Source organism: Bufo bufo, chromosome 10 (assembly GCF_905171765.1).
Source record: "Bufo bufo chromosome 10, aBufBuf1.1, whole genome shotgun sequence".
Classification (NCBI taxonomy): Eukaryota; Metazoa; Chordata; class Amphibia; order Anura; family Bufonidae; genus Bufo; species Bufo bufo.
This window is the reverse complement of record NC_053398.1, coordinates 30295850-30311777: the sequence shown is the minus strand read 5'-3', so window position 1 is coordinate 30311777 and position 15928 is coordinate 30295850. Positions and strand designations below refer to the sequence as shown.

General features: G+C 43.9%; 1 protein-coding gene across 2 annotated transcripts in view; it reads left to right on the top strand.

Annotated features, from left to right (window-relative positions):
* Positions 1-15928, top strand: part of BBOX1 (gamma-butyrobetaine hydroxylase 1) — a 116091-nt gene that overhangs the window by 16072 nt on the left and 84091 nt on the right. For both annotated transcript variants that reach the window (XM_040410171.1, XM_040410172.1), the window contains exon 3: positions 1781-1895. In XM_040410171.1, the coding sequence (XP_040266105.1) occupies positions 1781-1895 (115 nt within the window). The remainder of the gene's footprint in view (positions 1-1780; positions 1896-15928) is intronic.

Here is a 15928-nt window from a genome sequence, read left to right as displayed (position 1 = left end):
AGAGCCGGCGTGCGCGTTGGCGGCTCTGTACTATACTGGCCAGGAAGAAGTCATCATGGTGCATGCGCCGCGGCGTGCGCCTTCAGGACATTGCCCGGCCCGACCGGGAGAGAATCTTCAGTCTTCTGCGCAAGCGCGGCCCGGCGGGGTTCGACAGGAGAGGTGCCTGTAACCAGGGGAGACCAAAGACAACATCAGGTAAGAGGGGACTTATTTTCTAAAAAAGGGGGGGAATTGGGTAATAATATGTATTTACAAAAATGATCACTGTCAAATCATTAACAGATTTAACAGTGATCATTAAGATGAGAATACCCCTTTAACTCTAGCAGTAAACCATGAAATTAACCCTTCAGCAGTGAACTAGGAGGGCACTGCACAGTCAATCTTCAGCCAAAACAGAGGACCAAAGATGATGAATCCTTGTTTTTCTCCCACATTTTATAACTCTATTTCAGGACTTTCCAGACTGTTTTTGATTTGTTTCTTATTAAATTCTAATTTACTGCCACTTTAAATGATTTATCCTTTGCTTTTGAGCAGTATCTGATACTGCCCCAATGTAAGCGAGAATACTGTGCTGTAAATCTGAGATGGGATCCATTATTATTGTGTGATCTTCTGCCCTCTTAATTCATAACAGGTGCCTGATCACTTGTGTGTGTATCAGGTTGGTCTAGACAGCTGCCTTGAACCCTTCACCAGACTCTGTGCTCACAAAACAGTTAGAAAAAAAGTCCTCTTCTTCATAAATCTTAACGTATCAAGTTAATGTTCTGGTTCTCAATCTAATTTTTTATATATTATTATTATTTTTTTAATATAACCCTGTAAAAAGATTGATGAGCAACTCAACCACTGAATGTAGTATCCTATTTTTTCTTTTCTTAAAGAAGTCATTTTGAAAACTTCAAATGCACAAAAACTTTTACAACTTTTATTTATGACAGAAAAAAATAAAAAATCTATATATGTTCCATATCAACAAGAACACAGGGGGGGTCATTTATTATGCTGAAATACGCCTGTATTAGGTGTATTTAAGGTCCAGATTGCGGCACAATGGTTAGTTGCGCTGCAATCTGCGACTTCTCCCCGCTCACGCCAGGTCTTAAATTGTGTGCAGAGAAGGGGACGGGTCGGCAGGCCCGTCTCATTTACCATTTTCTACGACTGTTTCAGGCGTAGAAAAAGGTCTAAATGTAAGACAGCTCGAAAGCGGTCTTACATTTAGAACTGACTGAGGATCCGCTGAAGTTATGAAGACGCCGGTGCCTCTTCATAACTTCTTCAGAACCACTGGCAGATATAGGGGCTATTAAGACAGGTGTCTAAAACGCCGGTGTTAATAAATGTGCCCCTCAGTTATTGTTATTCTCCAAGTGTGTCATCACTATATGGTAGGACTTTGGAAAGTGGTGGAATTTGGCTTGACTTCTAAATGAGCTGCCACATTGTTTGACCTTGGTCTCAATCAATCTGATTTTATTGGAGAAATCTATGGACAGCCAAAGATTTCACTTCCAACAGATGCTGCCGAGGAAACGTAGTATTACTTAGCGGCCATCAGACGTGCCTAGTAAGGAGCCACATGGACTCTGTGTGCCTCCGTACAGCCTCCATTCATTTTCAGATCATGGGATGAAATTTTTAGTGAATGATGATAATTATTTTCTAGCGTTTATGATATATGAGGTATTAACTATTGTCAAGGAAGAGAATTTGGAAAATGTGTGTAGGTTTCTTCATAGTTTTTTCTTTTCTTTTTCCACCATCACAGGTGTCTATCACATGGCCGGATAACCACCAAAGTGAATTCGATCCCAAATGGCTGAAAAAGAGATGTTTCTCTAAAGAGTCAAGAGCAGAAATGCAAGAGGAACTCTTTCTTCAAGGTACATGACAACCAATAAGATATATGTTTGCATTATGACGGAAACATTATACAGTAGAACGTTTCTGGAGGCTTTAGATATGGGAAAGGATTAAGTACAACTAGTCATTTATTTATTTTGTTCTCTGCTCATTTTGGGTCTAGGAGTCCAGTGGGTGGTGCTACTCGACTGATTGATAGCCTGACCACCCATAGAATTTCTAAACCCAGAGGTTTAAATGAACAAAGCTTTTTCCCACAGACAAGCATATCAATTTGCAAAATATGGTGCCCTTAGATTGGACTGCATGTTCAATGTGGAAAATTCCCTTAAAGTTGATTATTCCTTCTTTTAGAAAACATCTGCACTGTAAGGCCACATGCACACCACAATATCCGTTTTGCGGTCCACCAATCACAGATTTAGCATCTTGGGTTTTCGTTTTGAAAGCTTTTTTTGTCACTTATAATAACTTTCATTCCTCATGTAGTAACAGTGTTGCAACATCTTTTTTTTTCTACAAATGTGTGTAGTGCTATTTATTTATTATTCCTGCTAGAAATTTATGAAAGAATTGCCAGCAGTCTGCAATAAAGGTCCAGCTAGGTGTTTCCAGTTGGGGGGGGGGGGGGGGGTGTCACTGCAAAGTCTGATACTATCCAATCAGTGCTTCCAATGTCAGACTGTGCAGGAACACACTCCTTGACCGACACCATCCTGCCATACATGGGTGCCACATCATTCACCATGCTGTTGCCCAGGGGCCCACCCCCTCTGAATCCTCCCTGTTTTCTAGTAGCAGGTCTGGCCACTGGAGTCCTGTATGGTGTTGGCTGTCGCAGCCTGGCTGCCAGGTACTTTCCTCTCTCCCATAGTTTACATGCATGATCCCTGGCTCTTAAAGGGTCAGCGCACCTTAACATTATCTTTTCCAGTCAATGGCTGGACACCTGTTTACATTTAAGGGGCCTTTTCCAAGTTTGTCTGTCTGTGTACCGAACTCTGCCTGTTGACTGACTCTGACCCTCCGCTGCCTACCCTGACTTTGGCCTGTTTACCGTATTGACTCTCAGCTGCCTGCTCTGCCTGTTTCCTGACAATGAGCATTGCCTGTTCCTTTGGTGCTTCACACCAGTGTCTCTGACTGCCATAGGGTGAGCTGCCAATGTCCTTAGGTCTAGCCTAAAGTCAAACCGGTTAATTGATGCAGTGGCTCAACAACCACCGCCCGTTATACAGACCTCCAACTGATAACACCCATCTGGACCTTGATTGCAAACTGCTGGTAATTCATAAAAACAAATCTTATAGCAATAATAAAGAAATGGCACAAAATAGAGTTATAATAGATACCCCAGACTTTGTATTACAAATTTGGAAGTAGTTACTAGACCAGATATTTCAGATGAGGTGACAGCTGCTCTTTATGTTTTGTTTGGACCTCCTTTTCCATAGCAGTCTGTTATAACCTTTTGCTGTTCAAGTCCTTTTTTATATAGTAATTCATGATGATAAGAGCAAGGACAGTCCATCATATAGTAAATATAACATAATGATGTCATCAACGACTAGATGTAAGCAGGAATCTTCAGACAGGCAATGTTTTGCACACTGATATGGCAGTAGGTGACTCACTTCCTAGCTGTGACTACCTCTAACGTCTTGGGTCATTTACTACTGCACCACAGGAGTTTTTATAAGGTCTCTACCTCAGGTCACTGTTTGTGTTGAGTTTCTTACAAGGGCCGTTTGAGTGAAATTACCCGTGTAAATGTTTGTCTTTCTAAAGAAGTTGTCGATTCTAAAGAAGTTGTAAAATAAATGATAGCTGGGATTTCATTCTCACGTTCCTTTCCTTCCCTGATGTGTCTTCCTTTTATCATTCTTGACTTTTATCTTGGAACTGATCTTCAACTCATCCGTTTTCTTCAAAGTATTCACTCATTAAAGAGGTCTTGTAGGATTTAATAATTGACGACCTATCTGTAGGTCACCAATATCAGATTGGCAGGGGTCCGTCACTCCACACCCCCACTGATCAGCTGCTTGGGAGTAGCTCTGGCACCAGAAATAGAAGCCGAAATGAGACAGCTCTGTCCATTGTGTAGTAGATGGGGCTGGTTACTGCGGCGCTGCTCCCATTCACTTTAGCATGAAGAATAGAAGCATATGCAGTGAACATTTTTGTTGCAGGACAGCTATATGCATCCTTACCCAGGTGCATGCAATACTTAATAGTCTATACATACAGTATGTTAGGAGTATTTGCTGGCATATATGCAAAGTCCAGGGGCGTAGCTAAAGGTTTATGGGCCCTGGTGCACGAATCCATCTTGGGCCCCACTTCCCCACTTTGCTTTGTGACCAGGGGCAGGGAAGCACATAGCCTTTGAGGCAAAAATTTAAACGCCACCTCCCCCCATGCCAAATTCTCAACCTAACCCCTTCCCTCCAGCCAGAGGTGTAACTTGACTGGCATTTCTATAATACAGGTGTCTTCTTATGCACCACAAGGGTCTTTGGGCCGCTCAAGCAAATGGGCCTGGTAACATAGTAACATAGTACATAAGGCCAAAAAAAGACATTTGTCCATCCAGTTCGGCCTGTCATCCTGCAAGTTGATCCAGAGGAAGGCAAAAAAAACCTGTGAGGTAGAAGCCAATTTTCCCCACTTTAGGAGAATAAAAAATTCCTTCCCGACTCCAATCAGGCAATCAGAATAACTCCCTGGATCAACGACCCCTCTCTAGTAGCTATAGCCTGTAATATTATTACACTCCAGAAATACATCCAGGCCCCTCTTGAATTCCTTTATTGTACTCACCATCACCACCTCCTCAGGCAGAGAGCTCCATAGTCTCACTGATCTTACCGTAAAGAATCCTCTTCTATGTTTGTGTACAAACCTTCTTTCCTCCAGACGCAGAGGATGTTCCCTCGTCACAGTCACAGTCCTGGGGATAAATAGATGATGGGAGAGATCTCTGTACTGACCCCTGATATACTTATACATAGTAATTAGATCTCCCCTCAGTCGTCTTTTTTCTAAAGTGAATAACCCTAATTTTAATAATCTTTCAGGGTACTGTAGTTGCCCCATTCCAGTTATTACTTTAGTTGCCCTCCTCTGGACCCTCTCCAGCTCTGCTATGTCTGCCTTGTTCACAGGAGCCCAGAACTGTACACAGTACTCCATGTGTGGTCTGACTAGCAATTTGTTAAGTGGTAGGACTATGTTCTCATCACTGGCATCTATGCCCCTTCTGATGCAACCCATTATCTTATTGGCCTTGGCAGCAGCTGCCTGACACTGGTTTTTGCAGCTTAGTTTGCTGTTTATTAAAATTCCTAGGTCCTTTTCCATGTCAGTGTTACCGAGTGTTTTACCATTTAGTATGTACGGGTGACTTGCATTTTTCCTTCCCATGTGCATCACTATACATTTGTCAGTGTTAAACCTCATCTGCCACTTCTCTGCCCAAGCCTCCAATCTATCCAGATCCCTCTGTAGTAGTATACTGTCCTCTTCAGTGTTAATTACTTTACACAGTTTAGTGTCATCTGTGAAAATTTATAGTTTACTATGCAAGCCTTCTACAAGATCATTAATAAATATATTGAAGAGAATAGGGCCCAATACTGACCCCTGAGGTACTCCACTAGTGACAGTGACCCAATCTGAGTGTGTACCGTTAATAACCACCCTCTGTTTTCTATCACTGAGCCAGTTACTTACCCACATACAGACGTTTTCTCCCAGTCCGAGCATTCTCATTTTATATACTAACCTTTTATGTGGTACAGTGTCAAATGCTTTGGAGAAGTCCAGATATACGACATCCATTGATTCGCCGCTGTCAAGTCTAGAACTTACCTCCTCATAGAAACTGATTAAATTCGTTTGGCATGACCGATCCCTCACGAAGCCATGCTGATATGGCGTTATTTGCTTATTTCCGTTGAGATGCTCTAATATAGCATCTCTCAGAAAACCTTCAAACAGTTTACCCACAACAGATGTTAAACTTACCGGCCTATAGTTTCCAGGCTCTGTTTTTGGACCCTTTTTGAATATTGGCACCACATTTACTATGCGTCAATCCTGTGGGACATTCCCTGACAGTATAGAGTCCGCAAATATCAGAAATAAGGGTCTGGCTATGACATTACTTAATTCCCTTAGGATACGGGGGTGTATGCCATCCGGTCCTGGCGATTTGTCTATTTTAATCTTTTTAAGTCGCTGTTGTACTTCTTCCTGGGTCAGACAGGACACTTTTAATGGGGAATTTATTTTTACATTCTGCATGTCATCTGACCGTTTATTTTCCTCAGTGAACACATTGGAGAAAAAAATATTTAACAGCTTTTCTTTCTCCTCGTCGCTCTCTGCGACTCCCCCCTCATTACTCTTTAAAGGGCCGACACCTTCAGATTTATACTTTTTAACATTTATATAATTGAAGAACATTTTAGGGTTAGTTTACTCTCTTTGGCAATTAATCTCTCGGTCTCTAGTTTGGCCGCTTTTATTTGTTTTTTACATGTTCTATTTTTTTCCTTATAGTTATACAGTGCTTCCATGCTACCCTCCTGTTTTAGTGATTTATATGCTTTCTTTTTGTCATTTATTGCTTTCTTTACAGTTCTATTTATCGACATTGGTTTCTTTTTGTTCCTTAACCTTTTATTCCCATACGGTATGTACCTCTCACAGGTAGTGACTGCTACCTCTGCACCCCCTATAGCAGTGATGGCTAACCTCCGGCTCTCCAGCTGTGTTGAAACTACAACTCCCAGCGTGCTCCATTCATTTCTATGGAGCTCTGAGAACAGCCAAGCCAGTGTTCATCTTGGGAGTTGTAGTTTTACCACAGATGGAGTGCCGGAGGTTAGCCATCATAGCCCTATAGCTATGCCCCTGGCAAAGTCCATTACTCCCTTAAATACTTGGTGATTTACAATTCACAGATCGTTTAAAGGGGTTGTCATAAAACATGGCTCATTTCTCCCAAAAAACAACAGCACAATAGAGATGTGCAAATGGATCTATACCAGTGATGGTGAATCTTTTAGAGACAGAGTGCCCAAACTGCAACCCAAAACCCACTTATTTATCGCAATGTGCCAACACGGCAATTTACCCTGAATACTGCAGTCCAGTATAGTACATCCTCCATGTACTTTATCATTTAGCTATAATAGCCTGCCTACTCACAATGCTCTGCCTGTGCTGCGCCCTGATGAATGGCAGGAAAAGTTTTAGTACATCATAGACTTTTTCCAGGGTGTGGGTGCCCACAGAGAGGGCCCTGAGTGCCACCTCTGGCACCCGTGCCATAGGTTCGCCACCACTGATCTATACAAATTGATTTGTCTCATCAATCCAACTTCTAAGTCTGCGAAGCGGCATCCCTGAAGCCGAGGACACTCCCTTTTCTTCTTGACTTAAAGGGCCGGACATTTTAGCCAGCCCTGACAAACTTGTGCCTCTACCGCTATAAGTACTCACCTTATCCATTTGAGCAAAGAGGCCACCACGGCCATCTTGATTGAAGATCCCGTGTAAAATCTCGCTCAGTGCATGATGACATCATTATCATTGCCGGTGTGGTGACATCATACGTGGTTGTGCACGAGATTTTGCGTGGGATCTTTAGTCAAATGGCGGTGGCCTCTTCTCGCTCAAATGGATGAGGTGAGTAAGTTGTTTTTTTTTTTAACGCCACTTCAGGGAAAAATGATTCGTTACCACAAAGCAGGAGGAAATTCAGTTTTACAGCAAATCAAATTTTCCCTGAAATTCAGATCGAAGTCCACTTTGGATACTTCAATTCACTCAACCCTATTTACCACATGTGGAGTGCCGGAGGAAGCTAATCCCTATGTATACTGTACAATCCATAAAGAAGTGTGGTGATTAGTGATGAGCAAATTTCATGAAATGGGTTTTGGGACCGATTCCCACAAATCGGTTAGGCTTTTCGATCCGAGATGGAATAAATTCTGCCTGAATCGAAAGTGCTTCAATTGCCCTGAAAAGTCACCTATGACTCTCTGGGATCTCCTCGGACTGTACGTAATTCCTTCCAAGCTTCTTAATCTTAAAGTGACAGTGACATATACTGTCTATGGGTAAATACACGACTGCCAGAGGTAACAAACTGCACTGTAGGATTTTTTTTTAAATGGTCCAATAATTTTTTAGCATTTTGGCGGCAAATGCCTGTCGGTGTACATATACACCAACATCTCCTGGGGTAATGTGATCCTCCTTCTCCATCTCTCCTGTCTTCTGATCTTTCTAATCCTGCCTGTAATGATATCACATCTGTGTATAGATAAGACGGGACCCACCATTCACAACAGGTGATTGTCAGAGCTTATCTGTTCTTTCCTTATACAATGAACTCTGCACAGGTCACAGAGCATGCCTAGAAAACTCTCCTATAGAAGTCAATGAGGTCCCCTTCATTGTGTCTATGGCCCATGGGGCTGCCGTAAAGCAATTTTCTTAATGCTTTCTAAATGCTGTTAAAAACAGCTCAGCCAAGATGGCCGCCCCATAATCCGGTTTAGGAAAGAGAATAAATAACTCTGCAATCAGAAAATAAAAACAGAATTAAAATTTGAAAAAATGGAGATGTGCCACTACTGGCAGATAACATTTTTGGGGGCGACTATCCAGCTATTGTTGAAGATTTGACAATGAAGCAATGAGGCTCTGTATTTAGCTGCATTGTGTAACTGTCTCAGCTGTCAGGCGATATAGCGGTATGCGCTTAATGATGCACATCTCTGATTTATAGTATAACCACTGGTTCAGGAGCTGACGCCAGAATAAATTTTCCACTCTGGATTCCAGGCTATCATAATACATTTCTTGTTTGATTCCATTTGGCAGCAAATGAGCGGTTTTACTCTCTGATGGTGGATGCAGTCTCTAGATAGTTACTTCACACAGTAGCTGGGGAAGCACCGTTTTTATTAGGATACAACCAACCTTGCGAAATATCTTTAAACTGACAATTACTCATACACACAAATACTTTTATGCATCATGGGCTACATTGCTAAAACTGGTTAAGATTCTGACCTGCAGAAAGTGGGAGTAAGTTGGCGGAGTGAAATGCTTGCTATTCACGTTAGAATGTTGCAGTTAGGGCCAAGCTTAACCACCTCAGCCCCCAGTGCTTAAACACCCTGAAAGACCAGGCCACTTTTTACACTTCTGACCTACACTACTTTCACCGTTTATTGCTCAGTCATGCAACTTACCACCCAAATGAATTTTACCTCCTTTTCTTCTCACTAATAGAGCTTTCATTTGGTGGTATTTCATTGCTGCTGACATTTTTACTTTTTTTGTTATTAATCGAAATTTAACGATTTTTTTTGCAAAAAAATGACATTTTTCACTTTCAGTTGTAAAATTTTGCAAAAAAAACGACATCCATATAGAAATTTTGCTCAAAATTTATTGTTCTACATGTCTTTGATAAAAAAAAAATGTTTGGGTAAAAAAAAATGGTTTGGGTAAAAGTTATAGCGTTTACAAACTATGGTACAAAAATGTGAATTTCCGCTTTTTGAAGCAGCTCTGACTTTCTGAGCACCTGTCATGTTTCCTGAGGTTCTACAATGGCCAGACAGTACAAACACCCCACAAATGACCCATTTCTGAAAGTACACACCCTAAGGTATTCGCTGATGGGCATAGTGAGTTCATAGAACTTTTTATTTTTTGTCACAAGTTAGCGGAAAATGATGATTTTTATTTTTTTTTTTTTTTTTCTTACAAAGTCTCATATTCCACTAACTTGTGACAAAAAATAAAAAAGTTCTATGAACTCACTATGCCCATCAGCGAATACCTTGGGGTCTCTTCTTTCCAAAATGGGGTCACTTGTGGGGTAGTTATACTGCCCTGGCATTCTAGGGGCCCAAATGTGTGGTAAGGAGTTTGAAATCAAATTCAGTAAAAAATGACCTGTGAAATCCGAAAGGTGCTCTTTGGAATATGGGCCCCTTTGCCCACCTAGGCTGCAAAAAAGTGTCACACATCTGGTATCCCCGTACTCAGGAGAAGTTGAGGAATGTGTTTTGGGTGTCTTTTTACATATACCCATGCTGGGTGAGATAAATATCTTGGTCAAATGACAACTTTGTATAAAAAAATGGGAAAAGTTGTCTTTTGCCAAGATATTTCTCTCACCCAGCATGGGTATATATAAAATGACACCCCAAAACACATTCCCCACCTTCTCCTGAGTACGGAGATACCAGATGTGTGACACTTTTTTGCAGCCTAGGTGGGCAAAGGGGCCCATATTCCAAAGAGCACCTTTCGGATTTCACTCGTCATTTTTTACAGAATTTGATTTCAAACTCCTTACCACACATTTGGGCCCCTAGAATGCCAGGGCAGTATAACTACCCCACAAGTGACCCCATTTTGGAAAGAAGAGACCCAAGGTATTCGCTGATGGGCATAGTGAGTTCATGGAAATTTTTTTTTTTTGTCACAAGTTAGTGGAATATGAGACTTTGTATGAAAAAAAAAAAAAAAAAAATCATCATTTTCACTAACTTGTGACAAAAAATAAAAAATTCTAGGAACTTGCCATGCCCCTCACGGAATACCTTGGGGTGTCTTCTTTCCAAAATGGGGTCACTTGTGGGGTAGTTATACTGCCCTGGCATTTTCCAGGGGCCCTAATGTCTGGTAAGTAGGTAAATGACCTGTGAAATCTGAAAGGTGCTCTTTGGAATGTGGGCCCCTTTGCCCACCTAGGCTGCAAAAAGTGTCACACATCTGGTATCTCCGTACTCAGGAGAAGGTGGGGAATGTGTTTTGGGGTGTCATTTTACATATACCCATGCTGGGTGAGAGCAATATCTTGGCAAAAGACAACTTTTCCCATTTTTTTTATACAAAGTTGGCATTTGACCAAGATATTTATCTCACCCAGCATGTGTATATGTAAAATGACACCCCAAAACATATTCCCCAACTTCTGCTGAATACGGAGATACCACATGTGTGACACTTTTTTGCAGCCTAGGTGGGCAAAGGGGCCCAAATTCCTTTTAGGAGGGCATTTTTAGACATTTGGATACCAGACTTCTTCTCACGCTTTGGGGCCCCTAAAATGCCAGGGCAGTATAAATACCCCACATGTGACCCCATTTTGGAAAGAAGACACCCCAAGGTATTCAATGAGGGGCATGGCGAGTTCATTGAAAAAAAAAATTTTTGGCACAAGTTAGCGGAAATTGATTTTTTTGATTTTGTTCTCACAAAGTCTCCCTTTCCGCTAACTTGGGACAAAAATTTCAATCTTTCATGGACTCAATATGCCCCTCAGCGAATACCTTGGGGTGTCTTCTTTCCAAAATGGTGTTATTTGTGGGTTGTTTGTACTGCCCTGGCATTTGAGGGTCTCCGCAATCATTACATGTATGCCCAGCATTAGGAGTTTCTGCTATTCTCCTTATATTGAGCATACGGGTAATGAGCTTTTTTTTTTCTGTTCAGCCTCTGGGCTGAAAGAAAAAAAATGAACGGCACAGATTTCTTCATTCGCATCGATCAATGTGGATGAAAAAATCTCTGCCAAAAAAAGAAAAAGGAGGGGAAAGGCGTCTGCCAGGACATAGGAGCTCCGCCCAACATCCATACCCACTTCAGCTCGTATGCCCTGGCAAACCAGATTTCTCCATCACATCAATCGATGTGGATGAATAAATCATTGCCGGGATTTTTTTTTTTATATATACAAAGTGTTTGCCAAAGTATATGAACACCGCCACCTCCTCAGCTCATATGCCTCGGCAAACATATCTTTTACTGCAGAGGAGAAATCTCGTCTTGCAGCGCCGCATACACCGACTTGCGTGTAATCTGACAGCAGCGCAATGCTTCTGTCCGAATGCACATCAGTGCTGCAGCTGGTCGATCGGTTGGTCCACCTGGAAGGTAAAAAAAACAAAACAAAAAAGAAAAAACCAGGCCGCAAAGCAATAACTTTATTAACTTTAGAACAGAACATATTAACTTTTTTAAACTTTTTTAACTTTTTTACTTACCGGTAATTTTTTTTTTTGTTTAGTTTTTTTTACCTTTATAGAACAAACCTCTCCTTCCCATGGGACAATGTGCAAAGCGCAAATCGCCCAATGATGTGGCCGAAGTACGTTATGCACTTTATCCCAGGTGAAAGGAGAGGTTTGCAGCAGCTGAGAGTAAAAGGGCCCTAATAGCCCTGTGTGCCTGTCCTGTGAGATGCAATCCCTATGCTAGGTGTACCTGTGTGTGGTACTTCCGGAAACACTCTCCATAGCATAGGGCAGGGTGGTCAGCACAGTCAGGACAGAAATAGCGGGTGTCACGCCTTATTCCACTCCTGCTACAGACACGACATCTTTTTCGGGGTGACGGTTGGGTTGAGGTACCAGGAACGACACTGGGGAAATGTCGCTCGTGTAGACGGCTAACTACACTGGGGGATGGGGCCACGGAACCTCCTGGGTAAAGGAGGTTCTCGATGATCTCTTCCTGGAATTTGAGGAAAGATCGTGTTCTCCCAGCCTTACTGTAGAGAACAAAACTATTGTATAGCGCCAATTGAATTAAATATACAGACACCTTCTTATACCAGCGTCTGGTTCTGCGGGAAACTAAATACGGAGACAACATCTGGTCATTGAAGTCCACCCCTTCCATGAGCGCATTATAGTCGTGGACACAGAGGGGCTTTTCAATGACACGGGTTGCTCGCTCAATTTGGATTGTCGTGTCTGCGTGAATGGAGGAGAGCATGTAAACGTCACGCTTGTCTCTCCATTTCACCGCGAGCAGTTCTTCGTTACACAAGGCAGCCCTCTCCCCCCTTGCAAGACGGTGGTTACAAGCCGTTGGGGGAAGCCCACGCGACTAGTTCGCGCGGGGTGCCACAGGCGCAAATCCGTTCTAGAAACAAATGCCTAAAGAGGGCCACACTTGTGTAAAAATTGTCCACATAAAGATGGTACCCCTTGCCGAATAAGGGTGACACCAAGTCCCAGACTGTCTTCCCACTGCTCCCCAGGTAGTCAGGGCAACCGACCGGCTCCAGGGTCTGATCTTTTCCTCATAGACACGAAATTTGTGGGTATAGCCTGTGGCCCTTTCACAGAGCTTATACAATTTGACCCCATACCGGGCACGCTTGCTTGGGATGTACTGTTTGAAGCCAAGGCGCCCGGTAAAATGTATTAGGGACTCGTCTACGCAGATGTTTTGCTCGGGGTATACAAATCTGCAAATTTCTGGTTGAAATGGTCTATGAGGGGCCGAATTTTGTGGAGCCGGTCAAAAGCTGGGTGGCCTCTGGGACGGGAGGTGGTGTTGTCGCTAAAATGCAGGAACGGAGGATGGCCTCAAATCGTGCCCTGGACATAGCAGCAGAGAACATGGGCATGTGATGAATTGGGTGCGTTGACCAATATGACCGCAATTCATGCTTTTTTGTCAGGCCCATGTTGAGGAGAAGGCCCAAAAAAAATTTAATTTCGGAAACTTGGACTGGTTTCCACCGGAAAGGCTGGGCATAAAAGCTTCCCGGGTTGGCGGATATAAATTGTGTGGCATACTGGTTGGTCTCTGCCACGACTAAGTCCAAGAGCTCCGCAGTCAAGAACAGCTCAAAAAATCCCAGGGCCGAACCGATTTGAGCCGTCTCAACCCGAACTCCAGACTGGGCGGTGAAAGGGGGAACTACAGGTGCGGCTGAAGTTGGTGACTGCCAATCAGGGTTTGCCAGCACCTCAGGGACTCTAGGGGGTCTACGGGCCTGTCTGTGCGGTGGCTGCGACGGGGTAACTATTGCACGTGCCACTGTACCAGCTTCAACTGCCCTTCTGGTGCTCGCCACGTCACCATGTTGTACGGCAGTGCTGGTACTAGGTCCAGGGAGGGCTGCGCTGCTGGTGTATGCCTCACCACGTGATCCGGCAGCGACAGCCCCACTCTGCTGCTCTTGAAGCGGATCCTGCGTAACCTGTGGTCTAGCGACACGGGGCCTGGTACGCCTGGTGCTATCAGGGACCTCCACCTCCTCGTCCGAACTTTGGGTCAGAGAGCCACTGCTTTCCACAGGTTCATATTCTGACCCGCTAGATTCATCAGATGAGGGTTCCCACTCCTCATCCGACTGGGTCAGAATCCTGTAGGCCTCTTCAGAAGAATACCCCTGTTTGACATTTTGGACTACTAAATTTAGGGGTATTCCCTGAGACTACCCAAGAAAAAAAGCAAACCTGTCTTACAAAGGGGAGGCTAGCGAAGTACCGGAGGCCGCTGCGGTTGATAAAAATATCAAAACTGATTTTTTTTATCGCCGCAGTGCGTGTAAAATGAATGTGCAGTGATCAAAAAAATATATATTTTTTGTCACTGCGGTGGGGGCGGGCGTGGGTGAACGCACGTGTGGGCGACCGATCAGGCCTGATCGGGCAAACACTGCGTTTTGGGTGGAGGGCGAACTAAAGTGACACTAATACTATTATAGATCTGACCGTGATCAGTTTTGATCACTTACAGATACTATAAAAGTACAAATGCTGATTAGCGATACGCTATTCAGCGAATATAAGTGACTGCGGTGCGGTGGGGTGGGCGCTAACTGACGCTAACTACCTAACCAAGGGGCCTAAACTATCCCTAAAACCTAACAGCCAATACTAGTGAAAAAAAAAAGTGACAGTTTACACTGATCACTTTTTTTCCTTTCACTGGTGATTGACAGGGGCGATCAAAGGGGTGATCAAAGGGTTAATTGGGGTGCAGGGGGGTGATCAGGGGCTACAGTGAAGTGTTTGGTGTACTCACAGTGATGTCTGCTTCTCTGCTGGATCCAACCGACGAAAAGGACCAGCAGAGGAGCAGAGAAGCCATATAACAGATCATATTTACTAATATGATCTGTTATATGGCTTGTGATTGGATTTTTTAAAAATCGCCAGCCTGCCAGCCAATGATCGTTGCTGGCAGGCTGGTGACGAACTTGTTCTTTAACTTTTGCCGGCCCGGCTTGGAGCGAAATCTCGCGTCTCGCGAGATGACGCGTATATGCGTGACTGTGCGCAGCGCTGCCACCTCCGGAACGCGAATCTGCGTTAGGCGGTCCGGAGGTGGTTAAAGGGGTTTTACGAGATTTTGATACTGATGACCTATCCTCAGGATAGGTCATTAGTAACTGATCGGTGAGGGTTCGACACCCGGGTGCCCCACCGATCAGCTGTATGAGAAGGCACCAGCGCTCCTGTGAACGCCACGGCCTTTTCGCAGCTTACCAAGCACATCACCGTACAATGTATAGCGGATGTGCTTGGTATCGCACTCAGCCCTAGGAGAGTAACTTGTGCAGCAGAGATAGAGGCAGCCCAGCTCTGGCACATTTTGGGCCTAATCACCCACAGTGTCAGAAGCATCACCAGATCCCGAAGCAGACATCGACCTGGCTGTTCTTTGTGAGGTACATGGCCTCTGCTCTTTATTGCTGCCGCCCTCACTCTCCTCCTCTTATTTTGTCTCCTCCTCAGCACCCCGATCCGGCTCCCAGGTCCTGTCCAGCACACAATCATCATCAGAGTCCTCACCCTTACTTTCACTTCATGGTTTTTTGGCACCTCTCCCCTGCTCTTTCCCGACTGCCACTGTTGCTGCCCTCAGCGCTAATACCGCAACTATGGATGCCACTACTACCACCACAAACACTGCTATTCCTGGGGTCTTCAGCCTCCTCCTCCACCTCCACTTCAGGGCAGTACAAATACTGACTGCTCTTACACAAGTCATCAGCAGGGAGACTGTCTTGGCTATCTGCCGTAGGACATGGTGGGGTTTTCTTGCCACTTCTTTTGGGGCTGCAAATAGGAGGAGCAGGAGGAACGCTGAGATTCCTTGCTCCACAGCATGGTGTCAGACTCTGAAGTCGCCTCAACATCATCCTGCTGTGACTGAGAGGAGGAGTGAGCCATTCAATCCACAATATCATCCTCTTTCTCCTCAA